General features: G+C 39.3%; 1 protein-coding gene across 1 annotated transcript in view; it reads left to right on the top strand.

Annotated features, from left to right (window-relative positions):
- racgap1 (Rac GTPase activating protein 1) overlaps positions 1 to 12,014 on the top strand; it is a 36,462-nt gene that overhangs the window by 9,442 nt on the left and 15,006 nt on the right. Inside the window, exons 3-8 of the mRNA XM_061902619.1 lie at positions 3,176 to 3,378; positions 3,451 to 3,593; positions 5,921 to 5,981; positions 6,062 to 6,112; positions 9,197 to 9,274; positions 11,972 to 12,014. The exon at positions 11,972 to 12,014 is cut by the window's right edge and continues 75 nt beyond it. Coding sequence (XP_061758603.1) covers positions 3,176 to 3,378; positions 3,451 to 3,593; positions 5,921 to 5,981; positions 6,062 to 6,112; positions 9,197 to 9,274; positions 11,972 to 12,014 — 579 coding nt within the window. The remainder of the gene's footprint in view (positions 1 to 3,175; positions 3,379 to 3,450; positions 3,594 to 5,920; positions 5,982 to 6,061; positions 6,113 to 9,196; positions 9,275 to 11,971) is intronic.

Raw genomic sequence — 12,014 nt, 5'->3', positions numbered from 1 at the left:
TTCACACACACATTCACACACTGATGGAGGGAGCTGCCATGCAAGGCGCTAACCAGCACCCATCAGGAGCAAGGGTGAAGTGTCTTGCTCAGGACACAACGGACGTGAGGAGGTTGGTACTAGGTGGGAATTGAACCAGGGACCCTCGGGTTGCGCACGGCCACTGCGCCACGCCGTGTGCTTCTTCCTACTCCTTTTCGAACATGTTGAAAAGAGAAACTGGAAATTGTGATGTATCATGTTGTATGCTTGCATGTTCCAAATGAACTCAAACTCACTTTTTTGTAAGCGTTTTGAAAACAAATGAGAAATGTATGCATTAGCCTGTTTTACATCACATTCTACATTGTGTTTTGGAAAAAGGTTGTTATAAACCTGAATAATGTAAACTCACTACACCAGTGAGTTTTAGCGCTTTCATGGCGAGTTTGACAGCTATAAGTAGGAACTTTACTTAAACTTAGACTTCCTTTTTATTGTCATTCAAATTTCAACTTTACAGTACAGATAAGAACGAAATTTTCGTTGTATTAGCTCATGGTAGTGCAGGATAAAAAAAGCAATAAGGTGCAGATATAAATAAATAGATTACTGTACAGATAAATACATTGCACTTTTTCATATGTGCCCACGTTTATGGATGTATGTTATATTGTATTTTTATTCCAGCGAGTTAATCCATTTTGGGGGGAATTGAAGGGATCATTTTGATGCGTACACTACTTTATATTAGAAATGGCACTAACATATTTACTACTAAAACATTTTTTAAAAATTTTTGTGTAACGTGTATAGAAATGTTCTATATTTTCAATGGGACATTTAAAATGTTTTTGTTCACTTGAGACTTATCTCACACACTCTGTACCAAATAAATTAGTGTAGAGTGGGTATTTCAAGGAATTCTGGGTATTTGTTCTGTTATGTTGCAGTGAAAATATTCTCCCGAAATGGGTTTTTAATTGTTGTTTAGTATGGTTTCACAATATGGCACAGGTTTATGACAGTGTCGGCGTTGTTTATACGGTCACCATTAGTGTGACATGCATGACTGTTGAGTAAGAATGCCCAATTTTAATGGATATTTTAGTTTACGATATCCAATGTACACGATATCCTGAATCAAAATGATCATTAAAATTAGTTATGAACATTCAGAATGGCAGCATTTCCTGTCATCTTCATTTCAAGGCCATTTTCACCCCTACCGATGCATCAAAAGTATTGAGGTTTGTAAGCTCAACTTTGGAAAACATGGTAAACAAAACGTCGATGCGTAAAAAGACACAAGCTGACCTGGACATACGAACCTTTTCTTGCCGTCTGAGAAGTGTTGTATCCCAAATAGCTGCAATGGCTTTCTCTTAAGGTATTCATGTGTGATTTCCACAAGAGATGAAAACACGGGCATGTCTGGATGACTCGGCTCCATATTTCCAGTGGTTAGCTCCGAGTTATGAGGTGACGCATTCTGTCTTACTTCACTTCCTGTGTGGGGCGCTGTCTTTCTGGTGTCACTTCCTCCCCGAGCTCGGTTTGTAAACGATCAATGGGTCCATATAAAGCTAAGAGCCGGAGATTCAAGAAATACACGGCGCACTTCCCCGTGTAAAAAAAGATATCCAAGGAGGGGAACCTGAAGAGTTTAGTGTGGCTGAAACAGGGCTTAGGCTAAATAAGTGTTTGTTTAAGGGGTTATCCAGCTTAGTGTAGACATAGCCTTATATCCGGCGCTAATGCGTTTCCAGGAAGTAAGCAGTGTCGCCTAAAATGCATCAATACATTTTTCAATAAATACACATTTCACTGATATTACTGTTATTTTTCCGTGGTTTATCATGATACTGTTTACAGTTACAGCTCTAGTTCCAACTTAATGTCTGGTAGACTCACTATGGAATCGTCAAAAATGACGCAGAGAATACGCTTTATCAGTATCATGCAGTGTTACACTTCGAACTTCGCTTTAAAAATCTGTACACTACAAAACATTAAAGCCATTAATCCTGACTTTCTCATTTTGATCCCCAAAAAATCTGCGCAAATTGTTTTATTCATTTTTGTTACGAAGGTTAAAGTGTTTGATATATTGGGCTCCGGGGCTTCACGGTGGCAGAGGGGTTAGTGCGTCTGCCTCACAATACGAAGGTCCTGCAGTCCTGAGTTCAAATCCAGGCTCGGGATCTTTCTGTGTGGAGTTTGCAAGTTCTCCCCGTGAATGCGTGGGTTCCCTCCGGGTACTCCGGCTTCCTCCCACCTCCAAAGACATGCACCTGGGGATAGGTTGATTGGCAACACCCTAGTGTGTGAATGTTGTCTGTCTATCTGTGTTGGCCCTGCGATGAGGTGGCGACTTGTCTAGGGTGTACCCCGCCTTCCGCCCGATTGTAGCTGAGATAGGCGCCAGCGCCCCCCGTGACCCCAAAAGGGAATAAGCGGTAGAAAATGGATGGATGGATATTGGGCTCCTGAGTTAATTTTGCTGGTCAATGTAAATGTATTGTTATTTATATAGTTTGTTTTATTTTTAAATATCAAGTGGTTGAAGTCGGTCAAAATATTATAGTTCAAAAATAATTAACACATTTCATTTTAGTTTCAAGCAAATTAATGCACTTTAAATGTTGCAGACAAAAAAAATGTATTTCTTGTAAGTTGATCTATATTTATTTCCAATGTGTTTTCTTTGACGTTATCAAGGATAAAAAGTTATGCAAAGGTGTACTTATAACAATTTTGTTGACAAATTATAATATTTAGCGTTTTTAAACTGGTTTTTTTATGTGTTTGAGGCGCAAAATGTATTTTTTTTTCGTTCTCACGGCGGCACAACAGAAAATATTTGAGAAGCAATTAAGGGTTACAAATAATTAAACACATTTTTTTCATTTTTGTCAATATGGAGGCACGTAAATAAGACCGCTCACAAAACGGAGCATCCTGAAGAGACGGTCAGATGGTCTGTAAAACGTAACATGTGCAACATTTTGACTAAAGAACCACCATTACGTGTTATGTATACACCAAGAAAGTCTGAAAAACAAATCACAATATGACCCCTTTTAGTGCGCCTTTTAATCTGGTGTGCTTTTTGTATGAACGATGACCTGAAAAAACCAACACTTTTGGTCCGAAAAATACGTTACAACACTGAGTGTCGTTTTTCTTCCGCCAGAATTTATTCTCTTGGCCCAGAACTTCGATAACTGCCGCAGAAAGTGGCTCAAAGCGGAGCAAGATCTGGGATCCTGCAAGGAGGTTCTCACCAAAGCCGAGACGGAGAGAGGCGCCCTGGAGGTCAAGCTGAAGCACGCCCGCAACCAAGTCGACGTGGAGATCCGTCGCCGGCAGAAAGCCGAGGCCGACTGCGAGAAGCTGGTGTGTGGAGGACTTGTGAGAAAGTGTTGGTCCGTGGACATGTTTTAAAGCTCTCGCGTGAATTGTTTGCAGGATCGTCAGATTCTGTTGATAAAGGACCTCCTGACCAGTGAGGGCTCTTCCAACAGCATCCAGCTGAGCGCAGAGCAGCGCTCGGCATTGGCCTTTCTCAACCCAAACTGCCAGGGAGGCTCCATGCTGAACACCAGCAAAAGGTGACAAACAATCACACGCTTGCAAAATAAAAGCCTTGTCGTTCGTTTGCCAGTGACATCAGTCTGATTCCTCAAGCTCATGCAGGTAATGTGCTCACAGTCGTTTGCCATCATCATCTTCTAACCACAGGGGTACCCACACTTTTTCTGCAGGCGAGCTACTTTTCAATTGACCAAGTCGAGGGGATCTACCTCATTCATATGTATGATATATATTTATTCATGAAAGACACGTTTTTGTTTACAAGTTAAATGTTTAATGATAATACAAGCATTTTTAACACACATACCATATTTTTCGGAGTATAAGTCGCTCCGGAGTATAAGTTGCACCTGCCGAAAATGCATAATAAAGAAGGGGAAAACATATAAGTCGCACAGGAGTATAAGTCGCATTTTTGGGGGAAATTTATTTGATAAAACCCAACACCAAGAATAGACATTTGAAAGGCAATTTAAAATAAATAAAGAATAGTGAACAACAGGCTGAATAAGTGTACGTTAAATGACGCTTAAATAACCAACTGAGAAGGTGCCTAGTATGTTAACCTAACATATTATGGTGAGAGTCCTTCAAATAACTATAACATATAGAACATGCTATGCGTTTGCCAAACAATCTGTTACTCCTAATCGATAAATCCCATGAAATCTTAAACTCTAGTCCAGGGGTCGGCAACCTTTACCACTCAAAGAGCCATTTCGACCCGTTTCACAAAATGAGGAAGACAATGGGAGCCGCAACTATTCTCGCCAATATCTGCTGGTGGTGACCCAGGTGACAAGAATAAGGGCATGCTATGAAGCAATTGCCTTAAACACCTTCTACATGTACAAACTGCTTGCCAGTCCAGCAGGTTTCCGCAGATGCACGCACACGACTGGAAGGCATACTGGGTGACACAGAGTACACTGACGGTTGTGATATAAACAACTTTAACACTCCTACTAATATGCGCCACATTGTGAACCCACACAAAAGAAGAATGACGAACACATTTCGGGAGAAAATCCTCACAGTAACACAACATAAACGCAACACGACAAATACCCAGAATCCTTTGCATCCATGACACTCCTACTAATATGCGCCACATTGTGAACCCACACAAAAGAAGAATGACAAACACATTTCGGGAGAAAATCCTCACAGTAACACAACATAAACGCAACACGACAAATACCCAGAATCCTTTGCATCCATGACACTGCCTGACTATGTTATACACCCCGCGAGCACCAAACCCCGCCCACCTCAACCATGCAGGGGGAGTGGGGGGCTAAATAATATTATACGATGTTTTACGGTAAAGTGTTAATAATTTCACACATAAGTCGCTCCTGAGTATAAGTCGCACCGTGCCCTTGCCAAACTATGAAAAAAACTGTGACTTATAGTCCAAAAAATACGGTAGATTCCTTTCTTTCATGAAGATAGGAATATAAGTTTGTGTATTAGCTGATTGTGAAATCAGACAGTAGTGATAACGTCCACATTTTCAAATGGAGGAGGAAAAAAAGTCCTCCTTTCTGTCCAATACCACATGAAAGTGCTTGCTTTTTGCCATCTTATTTGTCCAGCTTCCATACTCCTTTTTATACACCTTACAAGGAATACATTGGCGGCAAACTCCGTGGCTTGCGCACACTAGCTTGCTGAGACTCTTATTTTGTTAGCGCAGGCAGGATGAAGCAGCGCTTTTATTGTGAAGATCGGAACTGTGGAGTCGGTCTTAAGAGTTTTGACAGCGTGAGAGTATGTTGAAATAAAACGTGTTTCTCCCCTTCCTGTGGGTATTTTTTTTGTAATGATCTGGCAGTAGCCAGCGTCATCTCTCAAGGTCCTCGGCTGCCGTGAATGTCAATCAAGTGGTGTCCTAGTGAATATTAATTCATTTTTAGGTTTTTTTTTTTTTTCTAATTGCCTGGCTGGCGATGGACTAACACACCCTCAACCATTGATCGGTAGCTCGCGATCGACTTACCACATGAATGTCCATTCTCAGGATTTTATATTTACGGTAGGGTTTATACGTTTCTGTATTTTTAACTGGAAATGTAAAATTGCCCCTTGCATAGATGCACCACTGACATCCCATTTTAACAATCCCGTATTGTGCTATTTTCTTATTGATTTGAAATAAGAGTCAAAGGTCTCCCATAGGGTTGGGCAATATGGGCTACAAATCCTTATCAAACTCTGCTTTATTGGCCAAGTATCTTTTTACACGCAAGGAATTTGACTCACACTGTGCTCTTTGTTCAATGTAAGAAAGAACGCAACATATGCATTATTAGATTTGTCACCCAGACCATGTTTTGTCCAGACTGACCACCATAGACGAGTCGGGCTCCATCCTGTCAGATATCAGCTACGATGACTCCCTAGTAAGTAAACCCCCTTTTTAATTATTGAATGTTGCAAACTGACTGAGGTTTTCACCAACGGTCTTGTTAACCTTCGACAGGATTGGGACTCCTCCAATGTGAAATTGCGACTCAGGAAGCGAGAAAAGAGGGTAAGTAAATCAGTTAATGCTGTGGTTCTCCCTTTTTTCAGCGATGTACCCCCTGTGAACATTTTTTTAATTCAAGTACCCCTTAATCAGAGCAAAGCCTTTTTGGTTGAAAAAAAAGAGATAAAGAAGTAAAATACAGCACTATGTCATTAGTGTTTGATTTATTAAAAATAAATATTGCACAATATTGCTCTAAGTGATTCAATTATAAATAAAGATTTCTACACAGAAGTAATCATCAACTTAAAGTTCCCTCTTTGGGGATTGTAATAGAGATCCATCTGGATTCATCAACTTCATTCTAAACATTTCTTCACAAAAATAGAAATCTTTAACATCAATATTTATGGAACATGTCCACAAAAAATCTATCTTTCAACTATGAATATTGCATTGTTGCATTTTTTTTTCACAGTTTATAAACTTACAATCATATTTTGTTGAAGTATTATTCAATAAATATATTTATAAAGGATTTTTGAATTGTTGCTATTTTTTAGAATATTTTTGAAAAATCTCACCTACCCATTGGCATATCTTCAAGTACCCCCATTTGAGAACCACTGAGTTAATGGTTCATGGATGTTCAAATATGCATGCATAATGTTTTATTTATTGGTCCTTGCATGAATTTGCACTGTTGCAACTGTGTCAATTCAACTAATCCCGATGAATTATGTACGGCCTTCCAACTTTTCCCAATGACCGCACAGTTTGGTTCTTCTGCGTCATTTTCAAAATCAAAAAATGTTTGCTTTGTGTGTAAACGAAGCAGAAAAAATACATGTAACAACATGTTAACACTGATCAAACGGCACAGTACTTGTACTCCCACATAGCTCAGGCTTACGTCCGGTTCCTGTCTACAGCGCTAAACTTTGTGGGCGATGTAGTATATAAACATGTAGCAACATACTCACTTCCTAGTTGACTTGTATTTATGTATTATTTTCAACCTTTTATTTATCCAAAGTAAGACCATAAAGAACATAATTTCATTTGCAATGCTGAGCTAGCAAAGAAGCAGCATTTACATGTTAGAGATGTTGAAGTGTGATGACAATCTCTCATCTTATCTATCAACTCAAATGACTGCTTTACATGGCTCTCAGCGGTGTGGGGATAAATGTGTTGAAACATAAATGGAATGCCAATGATGTACAATCGTAAAACATACACCGAGAAAGTCTGCAACTTGTGGACAACAGCAGACTAACAAAGACTTTGATGTTCTTAATTCCAATTATTACTATTTTCAGTTATAAATGATCAACATAGTACAGTAATTTCTTAAAGAGCTCCGATGGTGTGCTTTTGCTGCCACCTAGTGTCTCCTTTTAAGTCTGTGTGTTATTAAACAGGTAAAACAGCAATACTGTGGTGGTTTTCCATCCATCCATTTTATACCGCTTGTCCTTCTGTGGGTCGTGAGGGGGGCTGGAGCCAGTCCCAGCTGCATTCGGTCGAAAGGCAGGGTAGACCTGTTGAAAAGTTGATCCAATGTTAAAGGGGAACATTATCACAATTTCAAAAGGGTTAAAAACAATAACAATCAGTTCCCAGTGGCTTGTTGTATTTTTTGAATTTTTTTTTCAAAATTTTACCGGTCCCGGAATATCCCTAGATAAAGCTTTAAAGTGCCTTATTTTCGCTATCTTCGAAACCACTATCCATTTCCCTGTGACGTCATACAGGGCTGCCAATACAAACAACATGGCGGTTACCACAGCAAGATATAGCGACATTAGCTCGGATTCAGACTCGGATTTCAGCGGCTTAAGCGATTCAACAGATTACGCATGTATTGAAACAGATGGTCGGAGTATGGAGGCAGATAGCGAAAACGAAATTGAAGAAGAAACTGAAGCTATTGAGCGAATAGCTATTGACGCTATTCGGCAATAGCATGGGTGTACCTAATGAAGTGGCCCATAGCATGGCTGCGTTATTAGCATCGCCGGAAAAATGTGCAGACCAAACAATCAGGACTTTTGCATCTTGTGACACTGGAGCAACTTAAATCCGTCGATTGGTAAGTGTTTGTTTTGCATTGAATGTGGGAATCTAGTTTCAAATGTACATACAGCTAGCGTAAATAGCATGTTAGCATTGATTAGCATAGCATGTTAGCATCGATTAGCGTAGCATGTTAGCATCGATTAGCTGGCAGTCATGCCGTGACCAAATATGTCTGATTAGCACATAAGTCAACAACATCAACAAAATTCAGCTTTGTGATTTTGTTGACTTAATCTTTGCAAATGCATCTGCAGGTTATCCATACATCTCTGTGCCATGTCTGTCTTAACATCGCCGGTCAAATGTGAAGACACTCTGGTGCATTCAATGGGGGTCTGGCGGCAGATTTCTTGCCAGTGGTGCAACTTGAATCCCTCCCTGTTAGTGTTGTTACACCCTCCGACAACACACCGTCGAGGGATGATGTCTCCAAGGTTCCAAAAAATAGTCGAAAAAACGGAAAATAACAGAGCTGAGACCCGGTGTTTGTAATGTGAAAATGCATATGGCGGGTGTGTTACCTCGGTGACGTCACGTTCTGACGTCATCGCTAAAAGACCGATAAACAGAAAGGCGTTTAATTTGCCAAAATTCACCCATTTAGAGTTAGGAAATCGGTTAAAAAAATACATGGTCTTTTTTCTGCAACATCAAGGTATATATTGACGCTTGCATAGGTTTGGTGATAATGTTCCCCTTTAAAGAGAGTTAAAAAGATGCCCCAAAACATTGCAACTTTTGCCATAACTTTCTCAAAATGCTGCCCAAATGTGGCCATTTTATACCTAATCTGTGTACTGGTTTTATTTGCTTTCTTTTTGTATTAAAACTGCCTTTTTGTCTCTATGCTAATTGATGATTTCATTGACAGTGTCATTTTTTTTTTTTACCTTGTTTTAACGTGTATGCTTCATCTATGTAATGATTTTACTACACAAACCTGTCCATCTGACTGCAGATGAAAGTGATCCCTTGTTGCTAAATGGGACATTGTTACATGTTGAACTCTGTGTTCATGTCTATAAATATGTCCCATTTGAAGTAAATACTTTGTCTGGATTTCAGCGCTCGTCCAGGCATCACGTGGACGGCCCTCCGGGGTCTTCTAAAAGATCTCGATCCACAGGGAAAACCACCAACAAGGTAGGAGCTCTGTTCAATTCTAGTACAGTATTTGAAATGTTCACTAAAGGACAAAGTCGTAAAAATTAGGGGTGCTGTTATCGGCTTTATTGGTGTGACGTCATCATTCTTAACCTTGGTCTTATAACTCTCGTCCACCCTTACTTAATTTGCCTCCTAACAATAAGCACATTTCAAATTGAGTTTCACACATTAAGAAACAATTACAGTAAACCGTATAGAACAAAATGTGCAGTTACTCAACAATGCAGTTTATCAAAGCATCTTCTTGCAGGAAAACGGTGAGTCTTTGGACTTGTGAGTGGGGAGGTATTGATTAACAGTATTAATGATAAGTGCAGTAAAACTCGATGGTTGGTATTTTTTATATAAAATGTATGGATTAACTAATAACTGGACATGCACCTGGGGATGGGTTGATTGGCAACACTAAAAATGGGCCCTAGTGTGTGAATGTGAGTGTGAATGTTGTCTGCCTATCTGTGTTGGCCCTGTGATGAGGTGGCGACTTGTCCAGGGTGTACCCTGCCTTCCGCCCGATTGTAGCTGAGATAGGCGCCAGCGCCCCCCGCGACCCCGAAAGGGAATAAGCGGTAGAAAATGGATGGATGGATGGATTAACTAATAACTGCACTTTGATAAACTCATGGAATGACTTTTGCCAGCCTGCTAGCGTAAATGTTTATATAAAAACAAGATCTTACCTAATATAAAAAAAATTTATATAAACATATTGCTGTCTGAACGACTAAGCTATTCAGTTTTCTAGAATGAACCTACAAGCGGTGCTCTCTTACAACAGACTGATTGTTATATGCTCAGGAATACAAGATAGAGATGTTTTAAGGACAACTCAACAGAGTAGGACGCCACAATGACTCTTAAGAATAATTATAAGAGATTTTATTTCTTCCGCACTTTCCAATTGAATGAATCTTGAAGTGTAGTAGTGGCTTTTCTAACTGTCTCTTTATTTTAGTTCTTTAAAAAAACACTTTGTCAAAAGATTTCAGTGTGTATATAAGTACTTTTTAAGCACATTCAACAATACCGTGAGATTTTTGGCCACGATAACCGTGACAAAATGTTCATCCAATGCAATCCACTTTATTTATGTAGCACATTTAAAAAAATATATAAAGACGTTTCACAATGTGCTGCACAGAAGTTGCAGATACTATGAGAGTCAGTAATATAAAACATTTAACTACAAAAGAATAAATACATAAAATACCGTATTTCCTTGAATTGCCGCCGGGTAAATAGTATGCGCCTGTCTAGAATTACTGCCAGGTCAAACTCGTTTCGCGAAATAATTAGCGCATGCTTAGCATTACCGCCGGGTCAAACTCGTTACGCAAAATATTATTTTTATCAGCGCATGTCTACAATTTCCGCCGGGTCAAACTCGTTTCGCAAAATAATTAGCATATACCTAGAATTTCCGCCGGGTCAAACTAGTCACATCATGAGTGACACTTCACCTGTCATCATTTTCAAAATGGAGGAGGCTGATTTCTATCATTTGAAATCGCATAAAGGGAAGAAGATTAAGAGCTATTCAGTATGATTTAAGGTCCAAGTTATTGAATATGCTAAAATGAACAGTAAGCAGCTATGTTTTATTAATATACCGTAGCTGTGTGTGTCAAATATGATTCATTAAATGACTCCCGCCTCCTGGTGGTAGAGGACGCTAGTGATCCTTCTTGCGACTACTCGGCTGCAGAAGAAGTGACAAAAAGCAGCAAGAGTGAACAGGGATCGTTTATTTTTTCCTCTCGCTTGTACTTTTAACATGAATGATTATATATCTAAAATAAAACAGTTTTCTAAACTGGACTTTCAATCGAAGCAGGAGGTAATAAAGGAAGATCTCCAAGTCAGAGAGACTTTTAAAACTGAAGAAAGACAAGGAATACTTCTATAAACATGTTATCGATGCTTTTGATCAAAAGGAGATGCACATGGACTTCATTTATAAGTAAAGGTAAGACCATAATAACGTTTTTTTTATTAAATGTGCTTTTCATGATGGTATCCTTACATCACACTCAAATTTATAAGCGCAGGCCTAAATTTACCGCATGCCTTTGATAAACGGCGGAGTGAGAAGATGTTTTAAATGAATTAGCGCCCCGCCGGCAATTCAAGGAAATACTGTACATCAGAGAAAATAAAATCACACAACTTTTAAAAACCAAAGAGTAAAAATATGTTTTAAGACGTGGTTTAAAAGTCATTAAAGAGGGAGCCATCCGAATAGCCAGAGGGATGTTGTTCCACTGTTTTGTAGCCACAGCAAAAAGAGCACAATAACCTCTTTATTTTAAACGTGTTTTTTTGGGGGGGACAAGAAGAAGAAACTGATCAGCTGACCTCAGATAAAGTTCTGACGTATATTGTGGCGTTGATCCGTTAAGAGATTTAAAAACATTAATATTGTTACATCCCTACTTGTGAGCTCAGCCTTCAAATAGCACTGTCAAACCCCCTTCAATTTATTTTGCCATTTAAAAAAAAAAAGTAGTTATTTACTATTTAAAGCAGAGAAATTAAATCTGTAAATATGTGAGGGAACGAATGCCAAACTGTGAATAAGCGAGTATCTGCTTTACACAAACATGTTCTCACATTTAATCAAACGATCAAGACCGTCTCCAAGCCAACATACATTTTCTCCTTTTGATCTGAAAGGAGAACGAGGCCCTGATCACCACCACCACAGTGACCGTCCCTG

Source organism: Nerophis ophidion, linkage group LG06 (genome assembly GCF_033978795.1).
Source record: "Nerophis ophidion isolate RoL-2023_Sa linkage group LG06, RoL_Noph_v1.0, whole genome shotgun sequence".
Classification (NCBI taxonomy): Eukaryota; Metazoa; Chordata; class Actinopteri; order Syngnathiformes; family Syngnathidae; genus Nerophis; species Nerophis ophidion.
Note: the sequence above shows the minus strand (reverse complement) of the source record. Positions and strands in the feature narration are given on the sequence as shown.